The sequence below is a fragment of the Eublepharis macularius genome, chromosome 4 (genome assembly GCF_028583425.1).
Source record: "Eublepharis macularius isolate TG4126 chromosome 4, MPM_Emac_v1.0, whole genome shotgun sequence".
Taxonomy (NCBI): domain Eukaryota; kingdom Metazoa; phylum Chordata; class Lepidosauria; order Squamata; family Eublepharidae; genus Eublepharis; species Eublepharis macularius.
Window position 1 is genome coordinate 23338525 of NC_072793.1, and position 19244 is coordinate 23357768.

General features: G+C 44.9%; 1 protein-coding gene across 2 annotated transcripts in view; it reads left to right on the forward strand.

Moving 5' to 3' along the window:
* Nucleotides 1–2755: 2755 nt before the first annotated feature.
* Nucleotides 2756–19244, forward strand: part of BAHCC1 (BAH domain and coiled-coil containing 1) — a 109589-nt gene continuing 93100 nt past the window's right edge. For both annotated transcript variants that reach the window (XM_054978119.1, XM_054978120.1), the window contains exon 1: nt 2756–2921. In XM_054978119.1, the coding sequence (XP_054834094.1) occupies nt 2756–2921 (166 nt within the window). The remainder of the gene's footprint in view (nt 2922–19244) is intronic.

Here is a 19244-nt window from a genome sequence, read left to right on the forward strand (position 1 = left end):
GGCCGCTCTAGAGACCTCTTCGCCGGGCTGGAGAAGCGGCCAGCAGGGCCGCCGTTTCCTCTTCCGTTCGCCGGCCGAGGCCTAAGAACAATGCGCCGAAGGATTTGAGCTCCGGCCGGATCTTCGGGTTCCCCCCCCCTGCCTCTCATTGGGAGGCGACCAGGTTTTTCCCGAAGGGCGCACGGAAATCCGGCCTGGAGTATTCTTAACCCCCCCCCATTTGTCTCCCCCCCCCATTAAAAAAATATCAGGGCGGTGGCGTCGCTCGCTGGAACCGAACCTGGCCGCGTGTGCAGAACCCTGGACTTGCTTCGCGACGCCCGAATGCGGAGCCGTCTTGCTTCCCTCGGGGTCCGATTCGTTTTTTTTCTTTTTCTTGCGGCGAGGCTGTGCCTGCACGCCCCGAGCCCCCTTCGCGCCTCCTTCCCGCGACGAATGGCTCCGGAGGCCCCCCGGCGCTGCGGATAAAGCCCCTTGTTTGCCGGAGCTGGAAGGAGCCTCGAGTCCCCCCCTTCCTCTCCCACTCCCGGGCTTGCCGAGATGGACCCGGGCTTGAAGCAAACCTCTCTGCGGTACGTGGGGGCGAGAAACGCCTTCCTGGAACTTTCCACCGGCCCAGATTCGTGATGTCGAACCTGCGGGTTTCTTTCAGGCCGCCTCTCCAGCTTTTCTTGCCTGCTTCTTCTGCTCCTAAGGGGAGGCCAAATCCCCAGGCATCCCGGTTCCCTATCGACCCCCAGACTTGCTTTTGACTTCCAACTCTTCCACCCCCCCCCCTTCTGCTCTTTTTTAGATTATTTGGTTGCCTGGTGGGGGGGACTCTCCCGTTGTCAAAATGAAAACAAATCCTTACCATTGAAATATAGAAAAAATATTTCATGGGTTCAGAGAGAGATTCTCATCTCCAAAGAGGGTAAAGAGAGCCCGTCCTTTTGTATTTCGCTGCAAGCCATTGAGACTTGCCTGACTTGTGTGTCATTCCATTTATTTACAATGCAAAAGCTGGCCCTTATATTTATATATAAATATATATATATGTGTGTGTGTGTGTGTGTATATAAAAGCTTATCAGCTGTGCAAATATGTAGTCACTTAATACATTCTGTTTTCAGTTGTGGATTAAATCAAACACCCCATAGTCCCGCACTGTTAGAGATAGAAGCATTGATTCCAGCAATTTAAAAATGGTATTCAGTAAATGAAAAACATCTTAATTGCTCTGTTGTTATTATCAAAGCATATTAAAGCGTGTGTGTGTGTGTGTGTGTGTGTGTGTGTGTAAATTATTCTTTCTCTTTTACGGTTAATAATTATGATCAATATAGACTTACCTCTTATTTAGGTTTGGGAGTGAAGACATCCTTTGGACTATTCAGGGGTCTGGAAAAGATTAGCTATGCAGAATAGACTGCCCAGATATATGCCAAGGTATATGTGTGTGGGGAGCGGATAGGGGTTAGGGGTCTAGGAGCTGCAGTATTCCCCCCTCCCCAAGCAGAGGTATTGGGTTTTCTCCATTAATATTTCAGCTACTTTTTTATGGAGATGCACCTTTTTATAGTCAGCAGTGACTGGTTTGGGAAATCAGAAGGGGAAAGGGAGGGGCTTTTATTCCCCCCCCCCCACTTCCTTTAGACTTAATGTTACACCTTGGGCCTAAGCCAAAAACCCCTTATGTGTAAATGGAATGAATGCACAGGAAGGACCTTACATAACTGTTTTGTCTGGGAATACAGTTGTAGGATTTAAACCTCTGTCCTTGGAAGAGGAATGCAGGACTTTGCCACTAAGGTGTCTGCAGTGAAATATTTATTCCCGGGCTGGAGTGATTGAAACGCAGCAAGCTTCTTTCCTTAGGTTGGGGGTCTGCGGAGGGCTTTTTAAAGATCACAGCAAGGCGGCTCGTTCATGATGAAGGGGGAGCCAGATAGCTGGATATCTCCGGCTGGCCTCTCTACAAACCCTACCGACTCCTTCAAAATGCATCCCAAGGCCGAACCTTAATAAACCAGGAGCTTAGGAAAAAAGCGCTGCTCTCAGGAAAAGAGAGGCGCCCATAAAGCGGTTGCAATTTTTTGCATCTTTGAATGAACAGGGAAGGTTCCCCAAAACTGGAGAAAATTCCTTTAGCAAGTTTAAAACGTTAATTTTTTTTAAAAAAAATGCAGTTATAAAACAAAATATATTTCTAGCTCGGTCTTCCCAATGGTAGAGTGCCCCCATCGCCGTCCCCAGAGTCATTGGGCGCCCCGGTGTCGAAGCGTCGTAGCGCTCTGCCGGGGAATCTCCGGGCAGCGAACGTTGCGCAGGGCCCGGGAGCGCCCAGCCGACGGCTCCGGCCTGTTCGCAATACGTTTGGCCGAGGGCTTGAGGTCCTTTGGGGGGTTCCAGGCGCGGCTCTCGCCTGGCAGTCGTTTAATGGCAGCTGGGGACGAGGGAAGGGGCGGGCGGCTGCTTTCGAGGCCCCGGAAAAGCCCCGGGGCCGGGTTTGGCTCTCGGATCGCGCCCCCCTCGGCCTCGGCCGCGCTCTCACCCTGTCGTTTCTCTCGCCCTCCCCTGCAGAGCATGAGGCCGGATCCCCGGAGCCCGGAGCAGCGGAGGACCCTCGGCGGAAGGTCGTCGGCCTGGTGCTGAGAGCGGCTCTTCCTTCCTGCCTTCCTTCCCGGCGCCTGCTGCCCGCCCCGGAGGGCGATCCTCGCCGCCCGCCCGCCCGCCCCGCCCGGGGCCCCGTCGGCGGCAGGAGCGCGGCCCCGGCATGGATGGCCGGGAGTTCGCGCCGCCGCCTCACCTCCTGGCCGAGCGGGGCCACCGCAACGGCTCCAGCCGCCTGGCCGCCGCCGGGCACAACGCGGTGCAGCACGGCGCGCCCTTCCAGCCGGGGAAATACTTCCCGCCGCCCATCTCCATGGCGACGCACACAGGTCAGTGCCGGGCGGCGCGGCGGGGGGAACGGGAATGCTCCTCGGCGGCCCGGCGAGCCGCGCTCCGGCGCAGAAGCACCGCGAGCAGCTGCGGCAAGGCGCTCCAACGAGGCGTCGCCGCGGGGACGGACGGGCCGTGCTTCCCCGCCGCCTTTGCCTCCTGGTTGCAGTGCCCTTTCCGCTGCCTCGCTCTTGCGCTGCGTTGGGGACGCGACGGCCGCGGGAACAATGGCCTCGCCTCGCCTCCGGCGCGGATTCCAGGGGCTGGGCGAAACTTCGGGGGAGGGGAGGGCGGCGAGAGTTGGGTCCAGCGGCGCCTTGAAGCCCAACTCGATTGCCAGCTTCCCAGAACCAAAGCTCCCTTTTGGGGAGTTGATCCGGAAGGTGCTTCTGGACCCGAATCTTGCTCTTGCTTGCAGCTGCGGACCTGAAACTATCTTGGAAGAGCCAGAATAGGGCTGGAGGGGTGGGGGGAGAGGCCCCATTTCCACAGCCCCTTTCAGGAGGGCTCTGCGTGGAATGGGGGTCCTCTTAAGGGAGGGGCAGCCGGCCCCTTTGCTCCGGCACATAATTCATCATGATAGGGGCGCACGTGCAGTTGGGCTTTGTTGTTGTGTGTGAGAGGAAGAGGTATTTTCCTCCAGCAAATCTAGATGTACTAGACTGATAAGTAAAAAATACTACTCTCCTGGCCCCTCTACTCAATATTCCTCACGGTGGCATCTTTTTAAAAAAAGAGTTTAGTAGAATAAGGGCTATTCCAGCCCTCCACCCACCTCCCCAGTTGCTGGAACTGAAGAAAAATAAATCCCACCGAAGGGGGAGTGGGGGGGGATGGAGAGACCCTTTTTCTGCATTAACATCCTTAAGACATTCTATTGCGTGAACAAGAAGGCACTTTCTGGCCGAACAAAAAGGCTGTTATTTGCCAGCGAAGGGTGAGCACCCAGGAGCCGGCTGTGTGCTTTCAGATTAGGGGTGGTTGTATGTGCAGGGTTAGCGTTAATAGAGCGGGTGGTGTAAGACTAGAAAATCCTGTTTCTATATAAAGCCCTGAAGTGTCAGGGTGAGAATGGGTTTGCAGTGCATGTGTTAGCTTTGACAAGTGCTTGTGGTATCCTGCGAAAGACACAAAGTTTAGCAAGAAGAATGGGGGGGGGGGATATGCCAGGTTCTTTGGCGACTGTCTATGGCATCTTTTATAATCGATGTATTGTTGGAGGGGGGAGGGGAGCAAAATAGCCGGAATCAATAGGATGGATTGCTCCATGGAAAAAGAGAATGAATGCACAAAACGGAACGTTCGTTGCGTGCTCGTAGGATTCCAGGTTCCCTAGTAGTCCAGAATTCAGGATCTCACTGGAGGTAAGATATGTATCTGCAGATAGTGATAGGGCCAAGACAACAAAATACATAAAGCCCCGTTTGTGCTGAAAATGCAAACGCCTCACTTGATGGGGAGGGAGGGGGAAGAATGCTGAATGAGGGATTGTGTCTTCTTACATTTTGTCTTACTTCGGGGGTGTTTCAGACTTTGTTTTTCCTGAGGGCTTGATCTACCCTTGACGCATTTAGTTTTTGGAAATACTTTTTTTTAAACGGGGCCCTGTTTGAAATAGATGGCACACGTTTTTTTGAAAAATCGTTTCTGTGGTGACCATTTGAATTTGGGGGGGGGGGGAGGAGAGGAAGTATAAGTGAAAAGCCTCGGGATTTAAGCCAAGAGGGATATGTGTATTTTTGTTCTCAAGGCCTGAGTCCTTGATGTTTCAAACCTTCTAGCAGTTTCTGAATGTATGGTGTACATCTTCATTTTTGTATGCAATCTCTATTTATAGAAGTATGGATTTAATCTCAGATTTGCAGAACCGCATACACGTACTTATATTTTGTTTACAGTTTGCTTTATAGCTTAAAAAAGTGTTTTGCCTTTTTTGTTTTCCTCTAAACTCAGTTGTAACAGCTATTATTGCTAGTTTGATGAACTGTGAATACTAATAAAATTATATCTGCGTTAATGGGATTGCAGTTAGTATGTGGATTTAAAAGGATGGCATGAGGTGGACCAGAATGGGAAAAATTTGTCAGCTGGGAGTGCAATCAAACATTTCTTTTTTACAAAGACATACACAAATGCAGAATTACTAATGGGCTTTTAGCATGATGAGTTTTTAAAAAGTGCTAACAAATGCAACAAGCTATATACATACATACTTCTAAATGGGCTTTATTTGAAATAATTGAACCATGGATTTGTAGTCTTTTTCCCAGACTAGGTTTTAAAGAAAAATCCTTCCTTCCTTCCTTCCTTCCTTCCTTCCTTCCTTCCTTCCTTCCTTCCTTCCTTCCTTCCTTCCTTCCTTCCTTCCTTCCTTCCTTCCTTCCTATTTTTTAAATAAAACTTTTGTTCCACACCCTATTTTTTTTTTAAAGAAAAACCTTCTTTCCGTCAAGGCAGAAGATTCTCACTGGAGTGAAGTCTTTCAGAAACTGTTTGGTTTTAGTGACATCAGGAAGAAATTTAAAAATGCAGACCCAGGCAAATTGGATGAAGAGTATGATTTGTGTCAATCACTATGGTTTTCTTCCATGGTCTGGCTTCAATACCCGTCGTCCTGCTTCTGAGCCATAAAAAAAAATCTTTCTGTTGATCTTTTATTTTTCTCTTCCATTGCTGTGTTTTTAAAAATGAGAATGTCAATTACATTCATAATTGGAAATATCAGTTGGAAGAAATTCTGTTCTTATAACCTTTAAGGCGTATATTTAACATTTTTGTCTGGGTGCATGTTTTGTGGGGTTTCTTTACTTTCAAGAAGCAAATCAACAATTCCCATAGAATACATTATTGATGCAATCTTGACACTGACGCACAATTACAATACAGGGAAAGACCTTTCCAGAACCAGAGGTTGTAACATGTGAATAGACAAACTAGGCTGTGTTGGATCTCTTCCATGGACCTTTTCCGTTATTCAGTCTGTACAGGTATGGTAATGCCTGCCTAACATCTTCTCCTATTCTTTCAGTCTGAACAAAAGATATTTATGTTCTTGTGATGCTCCCATTAATCCCAGGGAAATGCACAACTGAATTTCCCAGTGCACAGCACCTTGGGTGTCTTAAAATATTTTAGGCAAACCTATTTAAAGGGAAAAATGGGGAAGGGTCCTGGTCAGTTTGTAGCCTGCATCATGGACTTGAGAAGCGGCCAAGACAGCAACAAAATTAAACACAGGATTCCAAATGGCCGGATGCAAAATGAATCTGCTGGGAATAGACTGGAACAAGATGTGCCCTAGCAGAGATCGTAATTTTTATGTCCACTTGGACAAAATTCCACAAGGCATACATTCATTGATTAAGCATGTATTCTAACACTCGCTCCTCGCTGGAATTCTTTCCCTGTGGAGATACGTTGTACCCTCCCTATTCCTCCGCTCAAACAATTTCTCTTTCCATTTAAAGCCAGCCTCAGAGACCTTGAATTTTTGAAGTTAGCTTTTAACGTTTAGCAAATTGTTTTTCTTAAAGCAGAGTGCTGATAGTTTTATAATCCTGCTGTAGAAAATTTTATGGTAAAGCGCTGTTATAGTAACCTTGTCACAAAAGGTGCAATTAAAATGTTTTGTCTCATTATTTTTCGTGCAGCATTAGATTTGTGCGTGCGTGCATGTGTGTGTGTGTGTCTAATGCAGATGGTCCAAAGTCAAAGCTGTGAATTAAAGAGAGAGAGGGGGAGAGAGAGAGAGAGAGAGAGAGAGAGAGAGAAGGATATTAGCAGCATTATTCATCATTATTCCTGCCTGGAGCTGTTTGGATTTTCACATTGTTGTTGACTCTGTTTAGTATGCAAAGGAAAGTCTTATCATAAGGGAGACCCAAATATTATCCCCCCACAAATCTAGGCAAGTGAACTGTACTTTATTCTTTTTTTAAAAAAAAATGGGTGGAAATAGCAGTTTGGAATAAACTTTTAAAGACACGTATCATTTAATACCACTGGTATTAAAAATGGTAGCCGTCAGGAAGAGACCGGGGTTTCGAACAGGAACAGGATCTTAAGGCAGACGTTTCCTGTGAACTGAAAATGCTGTGGTCGTTCTAGCCTTGAAATTTTCTTGGAGTAATAGAGTTTCATGTAGATTTAGTTATCATTAAATCCGATGAGAAGGAGAGACAATAAATTCCTCGGGAGATGGGCTCTGTACAGGGTGTTCCCCCCACTGTCTCCTCCTTGGGTGTGCCCCTCCTTTAAGAAAATGCATTTTAGTAAATACCTCATTAACTATATGACACTAGTGGATGATTCTGCAACACAGTTACTAGCATTAAATAGGTGCTAAAGGAGTTACTGTTCAAAGGCATGTTCTAAAGATCCTAACCATCTTTACTTATAAATGACAAGTAGCATAAGACATCAAAGGCAAGGCAGAGATAACAGCTAGGAACTGCCAGCACTGATCTTTTGCACGGGAACTGTAAGGCGCACGTGGTTATGCAAGGTGGTGGTGGTTGTACGAGAACACACACACACACAAATTAAAGTTCAATTTTGAAATGTACATTATCCCACTGGGAATTGCTCTACCATCATGTCTAATTATTCCTATAAGAGGTGGATTTTTTTTTCCATGGGAGCAACTGGGCTGTGTGTGTGACTGTGATGCTAATTTAGAAAAAAGGCAATGTTTCTTTGCGCCGAACAACTTTCCCAGTGCAAGATGTGTACCACTCCTCCTTCCAATTGGGGCTAGCCCTGGAGCAGAGGCTGCACAACATATGCAGAGTCCAAATGCAAAGAAGATTGTTTAAAATAACAGCCAGAAGCCTAAAAATATCTCTGCAGAAACTCACACTTTCTTTAAAAAAAAAAAAAGGCGGAGGGGGGGGAGGCAAACTCTAGAACAGAAAGATCTAAAAATATTCAAGGCTTTGGCAAGGCTCATGAAGTTAAATAAATTATACAAGAACCATTCATGGGAGAGACTCTGCTTTTTCTTACAGGAACATTGTTCAAGCTAATAAAAATTATAATTTACTAGCCACCAAGCTTTTCATGAGTCTAAATTTAATTGGTCAGGCTTCTGGAGTCCGTCATTTCCTGCAGGATTAGTAGATTTGTATTGAAGTTTGTGACACAGCAAAGAATGAAACAAAAGGCAGAATCATGAAATCGCATATTTCTGGGCAAACATGCAATGGGACGGGAGGGGTGGCCTGCTTTTCTCCATCCCAGTTTCTTCTCCCCGTTGCATCTTGGTCGCTTGGAAAGGTGGGAGGACGCTTCAGGAGATGTAGAATTCCAGGAAGTGTTAGGAACACCAGAACACAATTTAGATATTCAGAGAACCCTTTGAAACACAGCGCAGTTATTTTAATTTGATAAATGATCGGGCACCTTTAAGAGTGTGTTTGAACAATCAAGATACACTTCAGCAAGTTGATAGGATGTATGCTGTCAACTTGCATATGCCATTAGCACAGACTGTGCGCATAAATAATGGGAAAGCACAGCTCCTCTCCCTACTCTTCAATTCTCCATGCAGTACCTACTCACAAAAGAGCCCTTTACCCATTAAAACGGGGGTCTTCCGAGCCAAAACCCCCAATCTTGCTGGTTCCCCCGTCCTCGTCCTCCTTAAGAACAGACTTTTCTAGCTGAGTGCTTTTAAAACAGAAGCTTATTAAGAATAATGAACACACAAGTCACTCCACCTAATTTCCATTGTGTGTGTGTGTGATAGAGAGAGAGGATGCCTGTGTTACCGATGAAAACAGCTTTCCTATCATTATTTCAATTTTATCCATTAGCACAATCGTATTCTTTTCACTGTTGCCTGTGGTTTGTAAAATTGGGGGGGGGGTGAATTTAACTATGGCATGTAATAATTAGTTAGGAACACTAATTAACACCAATAATTCCCAATAAATAATAAAATAAAAGCACTGGGTGAACGTTGGACAAAGACGCAAAGGCTTGTATCTTCCTACACTATTTAGGGGTTATGTGTATAGGTCACAGTGAAATTTACTGGGAGGGGGGCACCGAAACTCACTTGCCTTGAGCCGGACCCTTGAGCATTTTAAGGCTGTGTAATTCAGTTTTATTTCTCTGAAGGACTGAAGCCACCCATCTGCTTGTATCTATAGGCCAAAGAGAAATACACACGAGAGACTTCTATGTTAAACAAATTTGCCTCTCCTCCCTCCCTTCTGGCCTCTATTTCTCCTGGAAAAGCAGGGGCCCACAACACCTCTTATTTAGAACAGAAAGGTCTGAGTGGCTCAACCACTCAGAGAATGCAGAATTTTTACTTGCTAAAAGTTCATTGTTCATAGCATTGCGGTTGTTGCAAACTCTGTGGGTTTTAGTCCCCAAAGTCATAAACAGGAATGCGTAAAGCGTGCTGAGGATCAGAAGGGCGGCATTTGGACATCTGAATTTTGAATGTTCTTTTCTGTATGACTATTTTTTATAACCCTCTCTGGGCCTCAGTTTTTCTACCGTTGAAATAGAAATGCAAGTATTTAACCCATTTCTATCTCGTATTCCGCATCACAAAACAGAAGCGGAATTAAGAAGTGATTGTATCCTTGTGTTTGTAGTCAGTTTTTAATGATGTGAGAAAATAAGGAAAAAATATGAACAACTTTAGATAATGTCGATGAAGTATAATGGTTCAAAGAATCTCTAATTTACGAAACTTGTAATGTATGATTCTGTGTTTTTTTTATTTGTGTAATCTCTAAGAAAATGTCTACTAATTTTGGTTTGCTCTGTACTAGAGGATGTATTCAGTTGATCCAAAAGGCATATAAAGCTGGACATTTGGGCTTTAGAATAAACAACAGAGATTCCTCCCTGCAAAGTAGCCGTTGTAAGAAACTGGAAATACTTCCCCACAACTTCGTTGCAGAGTTTGTTCTACTTACGATATTCATGGCTTGCTTCAAATGTGTGTGCCCAGGGCTTTTTTTTCAGGGGGAACGCGGGGGAATGGAGTTCTGGAACCTCTTGAAAATGGTCACATGGCTGGTGGCCATTTTCTCCGAGGGCAACCCACTGAGTTCCACCACCTCTTTTCCCCGAAAAAAAGCCCTGTGTGTGTCCTAATCCAAAACTTGCTCAAAGCATCATTCTCCATACATCTATGCACCTATACTTTGAGAAGTTTATTACCAACATACTATTTTTCCTGAACTTTATTTTTAATCTCAGAAATAGCAAGCAAGGTGCTTTATGCTTCCCAGCGTATAGAGCCAAGCCCTGACCATTCTCCTACAGTTGTTGAAATAGCTGAAAAGTCTAATTAGAGGGGCATAATTAATAAAATATAATAAAATAAATATAATAAATATAATAAAATAAAATACTGAAGCCTTTGAGCAATTAAAACTCTCTCAAGTGACCAGAAAGGCTACGGCAGCCGGCCTACAATCACCTTGTAGATGTAAGGATATTGTAAATGGAGATGTCTTGTGGGCACTGAATTTTAGGCAGGGGTAAATTAGTAAAATTTACTCTGTTCTCTCTCTGGTGCTGTTACCAGAAAAACATGCCCCTTTATGTTTGCCATTTCAACACCCTGGATAAATATAGACTAGGATGGGGAGTGGGGCCCTAGAATGAATAGGTCCTGCAAATTTAATATTGGACCTTGGACTGCGTTTCTCCCACTAGGATATTCTGAATAGTGCAGTGTGGAAACGCCGTTTCTCCATACTCCAGTTAGCTGAATCTCTTCCCTATCAGGACTCACTGTCGGTCTTCCATGTTGATCTCTACTATCCCAACCCCATCATATAAATAGCACACCCATTTATCCAAGCCTCTGATTATCCGTACAATTTGGATGTCCTCCAGGCCACGCAAATGAATGAGGTTCTGCTGCATATAATACCAAGGTCTACTTATTCTGCGCGCACATCCATGTTTTCTGTTCCACATAGCACACTAAATAATACTTTTTGGATGGTGTGGCAATCTGCTTTGCTGGGAAATGGAGTCTGAGTAATGAAACAGAGTTCTGTACAGGCGGTGGGAGCAAATGGCTGGCGGAGAAGACAGTATCTGCTCTCTTTGGGAAAAAGCCTTCCTGATCCATTGTTTATTTCTTTTGCCTATCAGATGGTGGCATTCAGTGCCAAAGTTGCGATTGTCTCTCCTTCCTTCCTACAGCTGCCTCAATGGATTAAATTCCAAACTGGGCTCAGAAGAAGTTCTAAAAGAAAGGGGGGGGGGAATGGGCGTTGCTGAGAAAGCAATGGGGCTGAAACAGGTGAAGTTGTGTACTGCTTTAAAAATAAAAAAGAGGCATTGTTGCTTTTAATTTTGTAAGTCCTTGAAAGGTAGCAGAGCCCACATCACCGGAGGCTGGTGGCGGCAAGAGGCAGTATCCCTTGATCTCTCTCTCCCTCTCTCTCTCAAGCTGATGTGCAGCTCTGTCTCCAAGTCCATTGAGCACGGCAAAGGAACAAAAGCAGCCCTGGGTGGGAGTGAATGGATCTTGAGGCAAAGCTATCTTGAAACTTTTTCTTAATTACTTTAAGATTTCATCTTCGTCATTAGAGAAGCATGTGTTGCGAGCACGCACACACGCACACACATACAGCTAGGATCAGTCAGCTGCGGTGTGAGATGATAACCCATCATCTTTTATGGAGCAAGCCTGAAGATTTCCCCAAGTTTCATTTAGCTATTTATCATCATGGCAGCAGCTCCCTCCCCCCACTCCCCGACTATCTTTTCCTTCTTTCTCGTATACTATTTTTTTTTTGCCGGTGCCTCAGCAGGCTACCTAGAACACAAACTCTGTATTTTTTGCTTTTTGGAAAAAAAATTAAAAGTGTGTGTCAAAGTTAAAACAGATTTTGAGATTAACTTGTCTACTCCTTATTAGTGGCACTCTTTCTGAAGATTACAGAAAGGGCTGGGGTGGGGGGGAGAGGGAGGCAAAGACACACGTGTCAGGCGGAAAGAAAGCAGAATCCTGAGAAAGCAAAACCTTGCAGAATGACCACGGAGCGATTTCATCTGTTCGTTCATTTTATGATTTGGATTTTCCCAGAGATGCTGTGACTTGTGTTCGTGAGTGTTCATGATGGGTTAGGGATAGGCAGGGCACATTTCAGGTGGCCATCTGTGAATGGAATGGAACTCTTGAAATATTTTTATTTTCAGAATTTGGTGAAAAATTGAGCATCAAATGGCTGCTGCTAGGGCTCTGCTTCAAATATGGGCCTCTGGCTTTGCCGTGGACATCTTTTTGATGAATGGTTTTGTGTACAAGAGTTTTGTGTAAAAGTCTGAGTCATCTTAGCGAAAATCAGAAGATGTAAATTCAAGCAGTTGACTGTGATCTAAGTGTGTGTCTCTGTGGAGATGGGAGCAGAACGGACAACAGAATTAGGACTAGGGTTTTATGGCAAGCAATTGCTTATTGAAAAACTAAACATTTGCATATTGGTACAGCCTATTTTCTCGAAGTAGGCATTTCCCTGTTAAATATAAGGCCTCTATCAATGTAGGAAGATGGCTTGGCAGCACAGGTGGATTTCTTTGAGACCGTTGTGGTGATGGGAGAGAAAGTCATTCAGCTTTGCTCAAGATTATGGGTACGGTCCACCAGCTGGACACCTGCCATTCATTTCAGTGGAGGCAGGTGTGGGGTCCGGTGCAGGGCCTAGGAAACTTGGAAATATGACTTATGGCTCAATTCCAAGTGGTTAGAATGGGATGACTCAACTGCTGTGTAAGCACAAAGTCTCAAATCACAGCATGCTGGCGGTGCACTGTTTTAGAGAGATACTCTAGAGATTTATGGTTACTACCCATTATAACTAAATTGAACTACCATGTTCAGAGGCAGTATACCTCCGAGTACCAGACACTGGGAATAAACCGAGAATGTTTTTCTCCATCTGATTGTGCTTTTGAACATTCCAAGTGTCATTAACTGGCCACAGCTGGAAGCAGAAGATGAATTCTTTTGTTCTGACCCTGCAAGTTTTCTTCGTATCGGAGTTGCCAAGCTGTATGTGATATGCTACTTAATTCCTAAGCAGTTCAATTAATATTGTACCAGCGATCATTGCAATGGACATATATTTGTGTAGTATGAAAACGAACCCACTTTTTCAAATATATAAACCTCATGAATTTAAAGCAAATTTGGCAATTTGGAGGCCAGCTCTTTTATGATTCTGGTCCTTGAGTCGTTGCAGACCCTGCTGTATGAACGGCTTTAGACTAGTGAGAGGGAAAAATATTTCCCAGAAGTAATTTGTCATTGCTGCTCCTACCGTAACAAAAGCTTTCTCCGAAAATGATCTCTTCAACGTGACAAACACCACATCCCAAGGGTATGCTTGGAGGCAAAGAGAAGAGGCTAGGGGATTGGAGACTCACTCCTGCCGGGCTACTTCAGGATTCCAAAATCCATAAGGGCGCGGGACGGACAACAGCACTGGAGGAAAAACATCTGTTCTGCACACTTGCTGGGAATGTCCGCATACCATCTCACGCAGACTTCTGAAGTGTGTTGCTAGGGTTCGGTTTTGATACTGTGTGTGAGAGACGGGGCGGGAGGGAGGGAGCGAGCGAGAAAGCGCCATGTGCAGTGTGGTGATAGCCTAATTAAATATTAAAACACCCTGGTATTACAGCATTTTTAAAATGTACTTTTCAGAAGCATATTTATGACAGCTCAGCTCTGTCAAGGCTGACTCAGCTGTCTCCCGGAAAGGGGTGAATTCATCTTTGGCAAGCAGATCTCTCCCGATCCCTTCCTCTGTATAGGACAGAAATGGAAGGGGAGAAAAAGGATCATGGATTACGTTGGCAAAGCAATGTCTCTGCTGGGTGACAGGATGGGTGAACTGCTTCCTTTCTGCCTTGGCGGAAAGATGCCCATGCGATAGACCCTGCTTGGGAATGACTTTAATAAGCATCGGGAATAGTTAGCAGCTGCCTAGCTTGAAAATGTTTTGCTTGCATAGTGCTGCAAGCCAAAGAAGAGAGTGATCCGAGGACTTCCACAACAAGGAATGCTTACAAGTGTCTCTCATTCTACTCTTTAAACTCCTACACCCTTCTTTGATGGGCAATGCAGTTGAGAAGAAGGAACATTCCCATAGCTGGGATAGACTCGGGTAAACTGAGATCTAGCTACTGCAATCTACCCAACCTAAATATAGAGCTAGGATATAGGATGTGGATTGATACTTACACCGGGCCTCCGTTTCAGCATAACAGTGCTGGAAACTGTATTATCGTGGTATCTAGGAGCAGTGGTAAACGAATGTAGTAATTACCGCAGGAAAAGTCAGCAGCTTGAGAAGTTTAGTTATGGTTGGGGGTAAAATGTTAAAGCATGTCTGGGTGTGGTTATTGCCTAGGTGAAACTTTATGTAAAGCCACTTTTGAGTTCCACGGTAGAAAGGCAGGAGATAAATGTATGCAGGGCTTTTTTTCAGCAAGAACCCGGTGGAACGGAGTTCTGGCACCTCTTGAAAATGGTCACATGGCCAGTGGCCCTGCCCCCTGATCTCCAAACAGAGGGAAGTTGAGATTGCCCTCCGTGCAGTGGCGCCAAAATGGAGAATAACTTCTGTAATGGATATTTCTGTCCTCTTTTTAGTAAGTAAAAGCAAGATCTTCCACCTACCCCTCCACATACTACAGTATAGCTTTGTAAATAATCATTTGCCTGTGGTAAAGATGATCTCTGACAAGCAGATGAGGGCAGGTTTTGGTAAACTGAATTAGTTATATATCGCCTAGGCTAGTAAAAACCTTTGTGGGCAAGTACCATCCTGTGTATATTTGTGAGGCTGCTTTAATAGATATGCCGGTTGTATGTTCACCCTTTTGGTAAAATAAGGAGGGTAACACTAGAAACTAGAAGTACAAAAGACAGCAAAGTAACAGTTGGGATTGCTTACATGCTCAGCGTGTGGTTGGTGTGTTGTCCGTATTTTGTTTCCCAGACACCAATTTTATTTTTCTTCTTCTGTTGAGAAGGAGCAGATTGTTGTCTTTCATTCCCCACTCCACTAGCGGACATCTATTCCAGGACCTTGAACTTCACAGTCCTAGAAAAGCAGCCATTTCCTTTGTTTTTAGTTAAAAGATTTATGCCACCTACTCTACCAGGCTCAAGGCCACCTCCAACCAATGAATGTCCTATTCTGATAAGCATTTCCTCCATTCTGGACCCTCTGCCTTTAATGAAGAGAACACATGGGTTTTTATTTTTCCTTTTTGGCTAACAAGTTGGAGTGTAATGTTGCTTTTTGTTTTGTTTTGCTCGTGTCTTACATATGCAAGAAGGTAACAGAAAACAAAAATCACCCGTGCATACCTTGGCAAAAGCTGAAGGGTTTGCATAGGTCTGAGCGCATGTATCCTGCCAACCATCTGTGCGTGGTCAACAGGATGCATTTGTTTAGACCTTTTGGATATTAAGATGTGTGGGTTGCACCTTGGCTCATGTCCATCTCCATTCTCTGTATGCCTCTTCAAGACGTGAGTAAGGAAAAGCAATGGTAGAAGGAGCCCCAAACCTTTGGAAAGCTGATCACTGAGTCTTGGTTGAAGCTGTAACTTGTAGTAGTAGCAGACAAAGAATCTCATGCATGCTTCATCTTGAGGCCCTACCCATTTAACCACAGCTGTTTCAAACCATTCCGCCATCTCTGTGTGTAAAGTACAGTCAAGTCACAGCCAACTTATAGTGATCCCCCCCATAGGATTTTCAAGGCAAGAGTCATTCAGAGATGGTTTGCCATTGCCTACCTCTATGTAGCAACCTTGGACTCCCCTGGTGGTCTGTCATCCAAATACTAACCAGGATCTATCCTGCTTAGCTTGTGAGATTTGAAAAGATCAGGCTAGCCTCGGCCATCCAGGCCCCATTTGTAGCCATGCATTTTCTTGAAAGAAATAGAAAAATTGCCTTAAATGTAACATCACTGTATCTAGCAGTAAATGAACAGGCCTTCTATTGGTGACAAGAGCTGCAAAAACAGTCAAGAGAAAGGTCTCTGCCTACTCAGCGGATTCTGAAATGTGGGGAAAAAAATAATTTTTTAAGATCCTCAGTTGGGCTGAAGAGGAATAGGCCTTCTCCCAGAGGCATGGAATGTTGTGAGCAGCTGAGAGCCAAGCTACAAGAGACGAATTACACGAGGAGGAGCACGTGAAGGGAGTTGCAATGTTAGCCAGGAAGCTGAGTTTTAAAAGAGATCAGAAGGCATTGTCAATTTTCCCTCTCTACAGAGCCAGGGAAGATATCTCCTCAGAGGGTTTGTTAATTTCCTCTTCCTTTCCTAAAAGGGGAGGTGAAACTGACAGAGCCTTCTGGAGGCAAAGAGGAAATTAACAAACCCTCTGAGGAGATATCTTCCCTGGCTCTGTAGAGAGGGAAAATTGACAAAGCCTTCCGATCTCTTTTAAAACTCAGCTTCCCGGCTAACATTGCGGCTCCCTTCACATGCTCCTCCTCATGTAATTCGTCTCTTGTAGCTTGGCTCTGAGGGCCAAGCTACAAGTGACAAATGACACTTGAACGGCAAGTGGATTGAGTGGAGGGCAAGTGAACAGGGAGGAATACACTTGCTGTTCAAGTGTCATTCGTCACTTGTAGTTTCACCCTCAGTGTCAGTTAAACTGGGGGGGGGTCAGGGGGGAGACAATGATGGCCATGGCCAAGTCACATTTACCAAACAAACAAACCAGAAGTAGCTTTTTGAAACTTACAGTGGTGCTCCTCTGACATCTCTAAAACTATGCTGGTACCCCCGCGCTGTTCAGTTCAGTGGCAAATTCATAGCAGGTCCCATGAAATAATTCCGTACCTGTTACACGCTTAGTTTGTGGAATTCATTGTAACAGGATGGGGTCCAGATTCAAGAGCTCAGCCTGAGAGACCTGTTTGTGCTGGCAGACATCGCTAGGCTTGGAAGAGTTACTGCTGCCAGATGTGTGCAAGGGGAGGGGTATCTGAAAAGGATAAGGTATGTCTAGGAGTAACGGCAGCAGATTTCCAAGGCTTTCATATATATACCTTTTCTAAAGCACTATGATTTTTCAAAGAACAAATAGCTCTATCAGAATTACATGGCCTCAGAAATGAGAGCTCCTGGTTTCTTATTTATCCACTCATTTTTTCGTTTCAGGCACAATTCACTTCTGAGACATTTAAATGCGTATCCCCTCCCAGCTGAAACCACACAGTTCCAAATTTGTTTCCATTTTAATCAATTATATTTCGCTTTTCACTCCTCTACCTGGATATAATCAAATAACAGAAAAAAACGAAGAAGTCCTCCTCTTAAAGCTGAAGTGGGATTCACAGAATAAAACCAATATTTATCTTACTGGTGGTTGGAAGGCATACAACTATAAATTTTGCTTTATTGCATACAGTGTTTTGGTAATTTCTTTCCACCCTCCTCTTTTCCCCTCCTCGTGTGAAGCTATGATTTAAAAAAGCCACTAGACTTAAGTAGCTCTCTGCAGAAGTTTTATTTCTTTGAAATCCTTTCACAGAAGTTGCATTCTAGTCATTACTAGATCTAAAATTCTGGCTTGTAGAGAGGCCCTCAAGTACGGGAGGTGGGGAGGGAAGGATAAGACAGGTTGCAGACCTTGGTCAAAGTATCTCTTTTGCCCCAAAGCATTTGTTTGGCTGTTGCATCATTTTCAGTCCTTTCTGACCATGCTTTCCAATGTGGAGGGTTTGATTCCCAAGTCAAGTCAACCATTGATGAACCTGATGTTAGAATTCGAAAACATCTGGCTTTCTTTTAAAGTTTCTAGCCTTTCATGAGCAAATTACAGAAACACGATTGTGGTGTCATACTGCCTCTGACAATCTTGTACAAAACCCAGGAATGTTGATTGTATACCATGGTCATAATTTATACCAGGAATAGCCAGTTTCTGTATTTGTGAAGGCCACACTATTGTTTAGACAGGAGGACAGCTTGGGGATGTTCATGGACCCAGCCTTGCTATTTGAAAATCAAGTTGGTGCAGCGGCCAAGAGTGTCTTCAGTCAGCTGCATCTGGTTTGCCAACTCTCTCCTGTTAGTCTGAGCCAGTCTGGCCATGCTGATCCAAGCTCTTGTAACCTTGCAGTTGGATTACTGTAATACGCTCTGTGTTGGGCTGGCCTCGAAGACAATGCTGAAGACAATGTGGTAGCCCGATTAGTGTCAGGGGCTAGTCAATGGGAACATACCCTGCCTATTCTGAAACAGCTGCACCGGCTTCCAGTTTGTTTTTGAGTTCAAGTCAAGATGTTAATTATGACCTCTAAAGCCCATCATGGCCGGATGCATCGCTGAAGGACCAACTCCACACACATGTTCTCATTTGTCAACTATTTGTTTGTTTGTTTATTTAATGTCATTTATATTCCTCCTTTCTCACTGAGCCTCAAGGCGGATTACGTAGTGTGAGATTAGTACAATCAGTAGCAAGGACATTTCCATACAGTCTCAAGGACATTTCCATAAACAATGCCGTAGGGTAAATAGATACAAGCTGGGCTTTTTTTCAGCTGGAATGCAGTGGAAGGGAGTTCCGGAACCTCTTGAAAATGGTCACATGGCCGGTGGCCCCGGCCCCTGATCTCCAGACAGAGGGGAGTTGAGATTGCATGGTGTGGAGGGCAATCTCAACTCCCCTCTGTCTGGAGATCAGGGGGCGAGGCCACCGGCCATGTGACCATTTTCACCAAGGGCGATTTAAACTTTTAAAAACTCCCACCTTGTTTCAGCTGACCCAAAGTGACGTCATTGGCCCTGGGAGCATGTGTGCACTTTGCACATGCACATGTGGTACAAGGGGCACCACCTCCCACCAAGAGTTGCCCCCTGTGCTGGCAACCCACTGAGTTCCACCACCTCTTTTCCCAGAAAAAAAAGCCCTGGATACAAGTTTTAAAAGACAGCATCATCAAGAATCCAATGCAGAGTAGAAGAAATACTGAAACAGAACACAATCAATTCTAGGACTGACATTAGACAACATAAAGCACAGGTAGTACATAGGAGTACATATTTAAAGCAACAGATAATGTGCAAGGCAACATAGTGGTGAAGTCTTCGGTCTCTAACTCATTAGCGAAACATCTGAGAACCCCTCCCCACAATGCATCTCGCCTATCTGAATAAAAAGCCTTTTTGTATAATTCGGTTTTGCATCCTTTGCGGAAATCCAAGAGTGTGGGGGCTCTCCTGACCTCCTCAGGCAGGCCGTTCCAGAGGGTAGGGGCCACCACAGAGAAAGCCCATGTACAGGCTGCTGTTGAT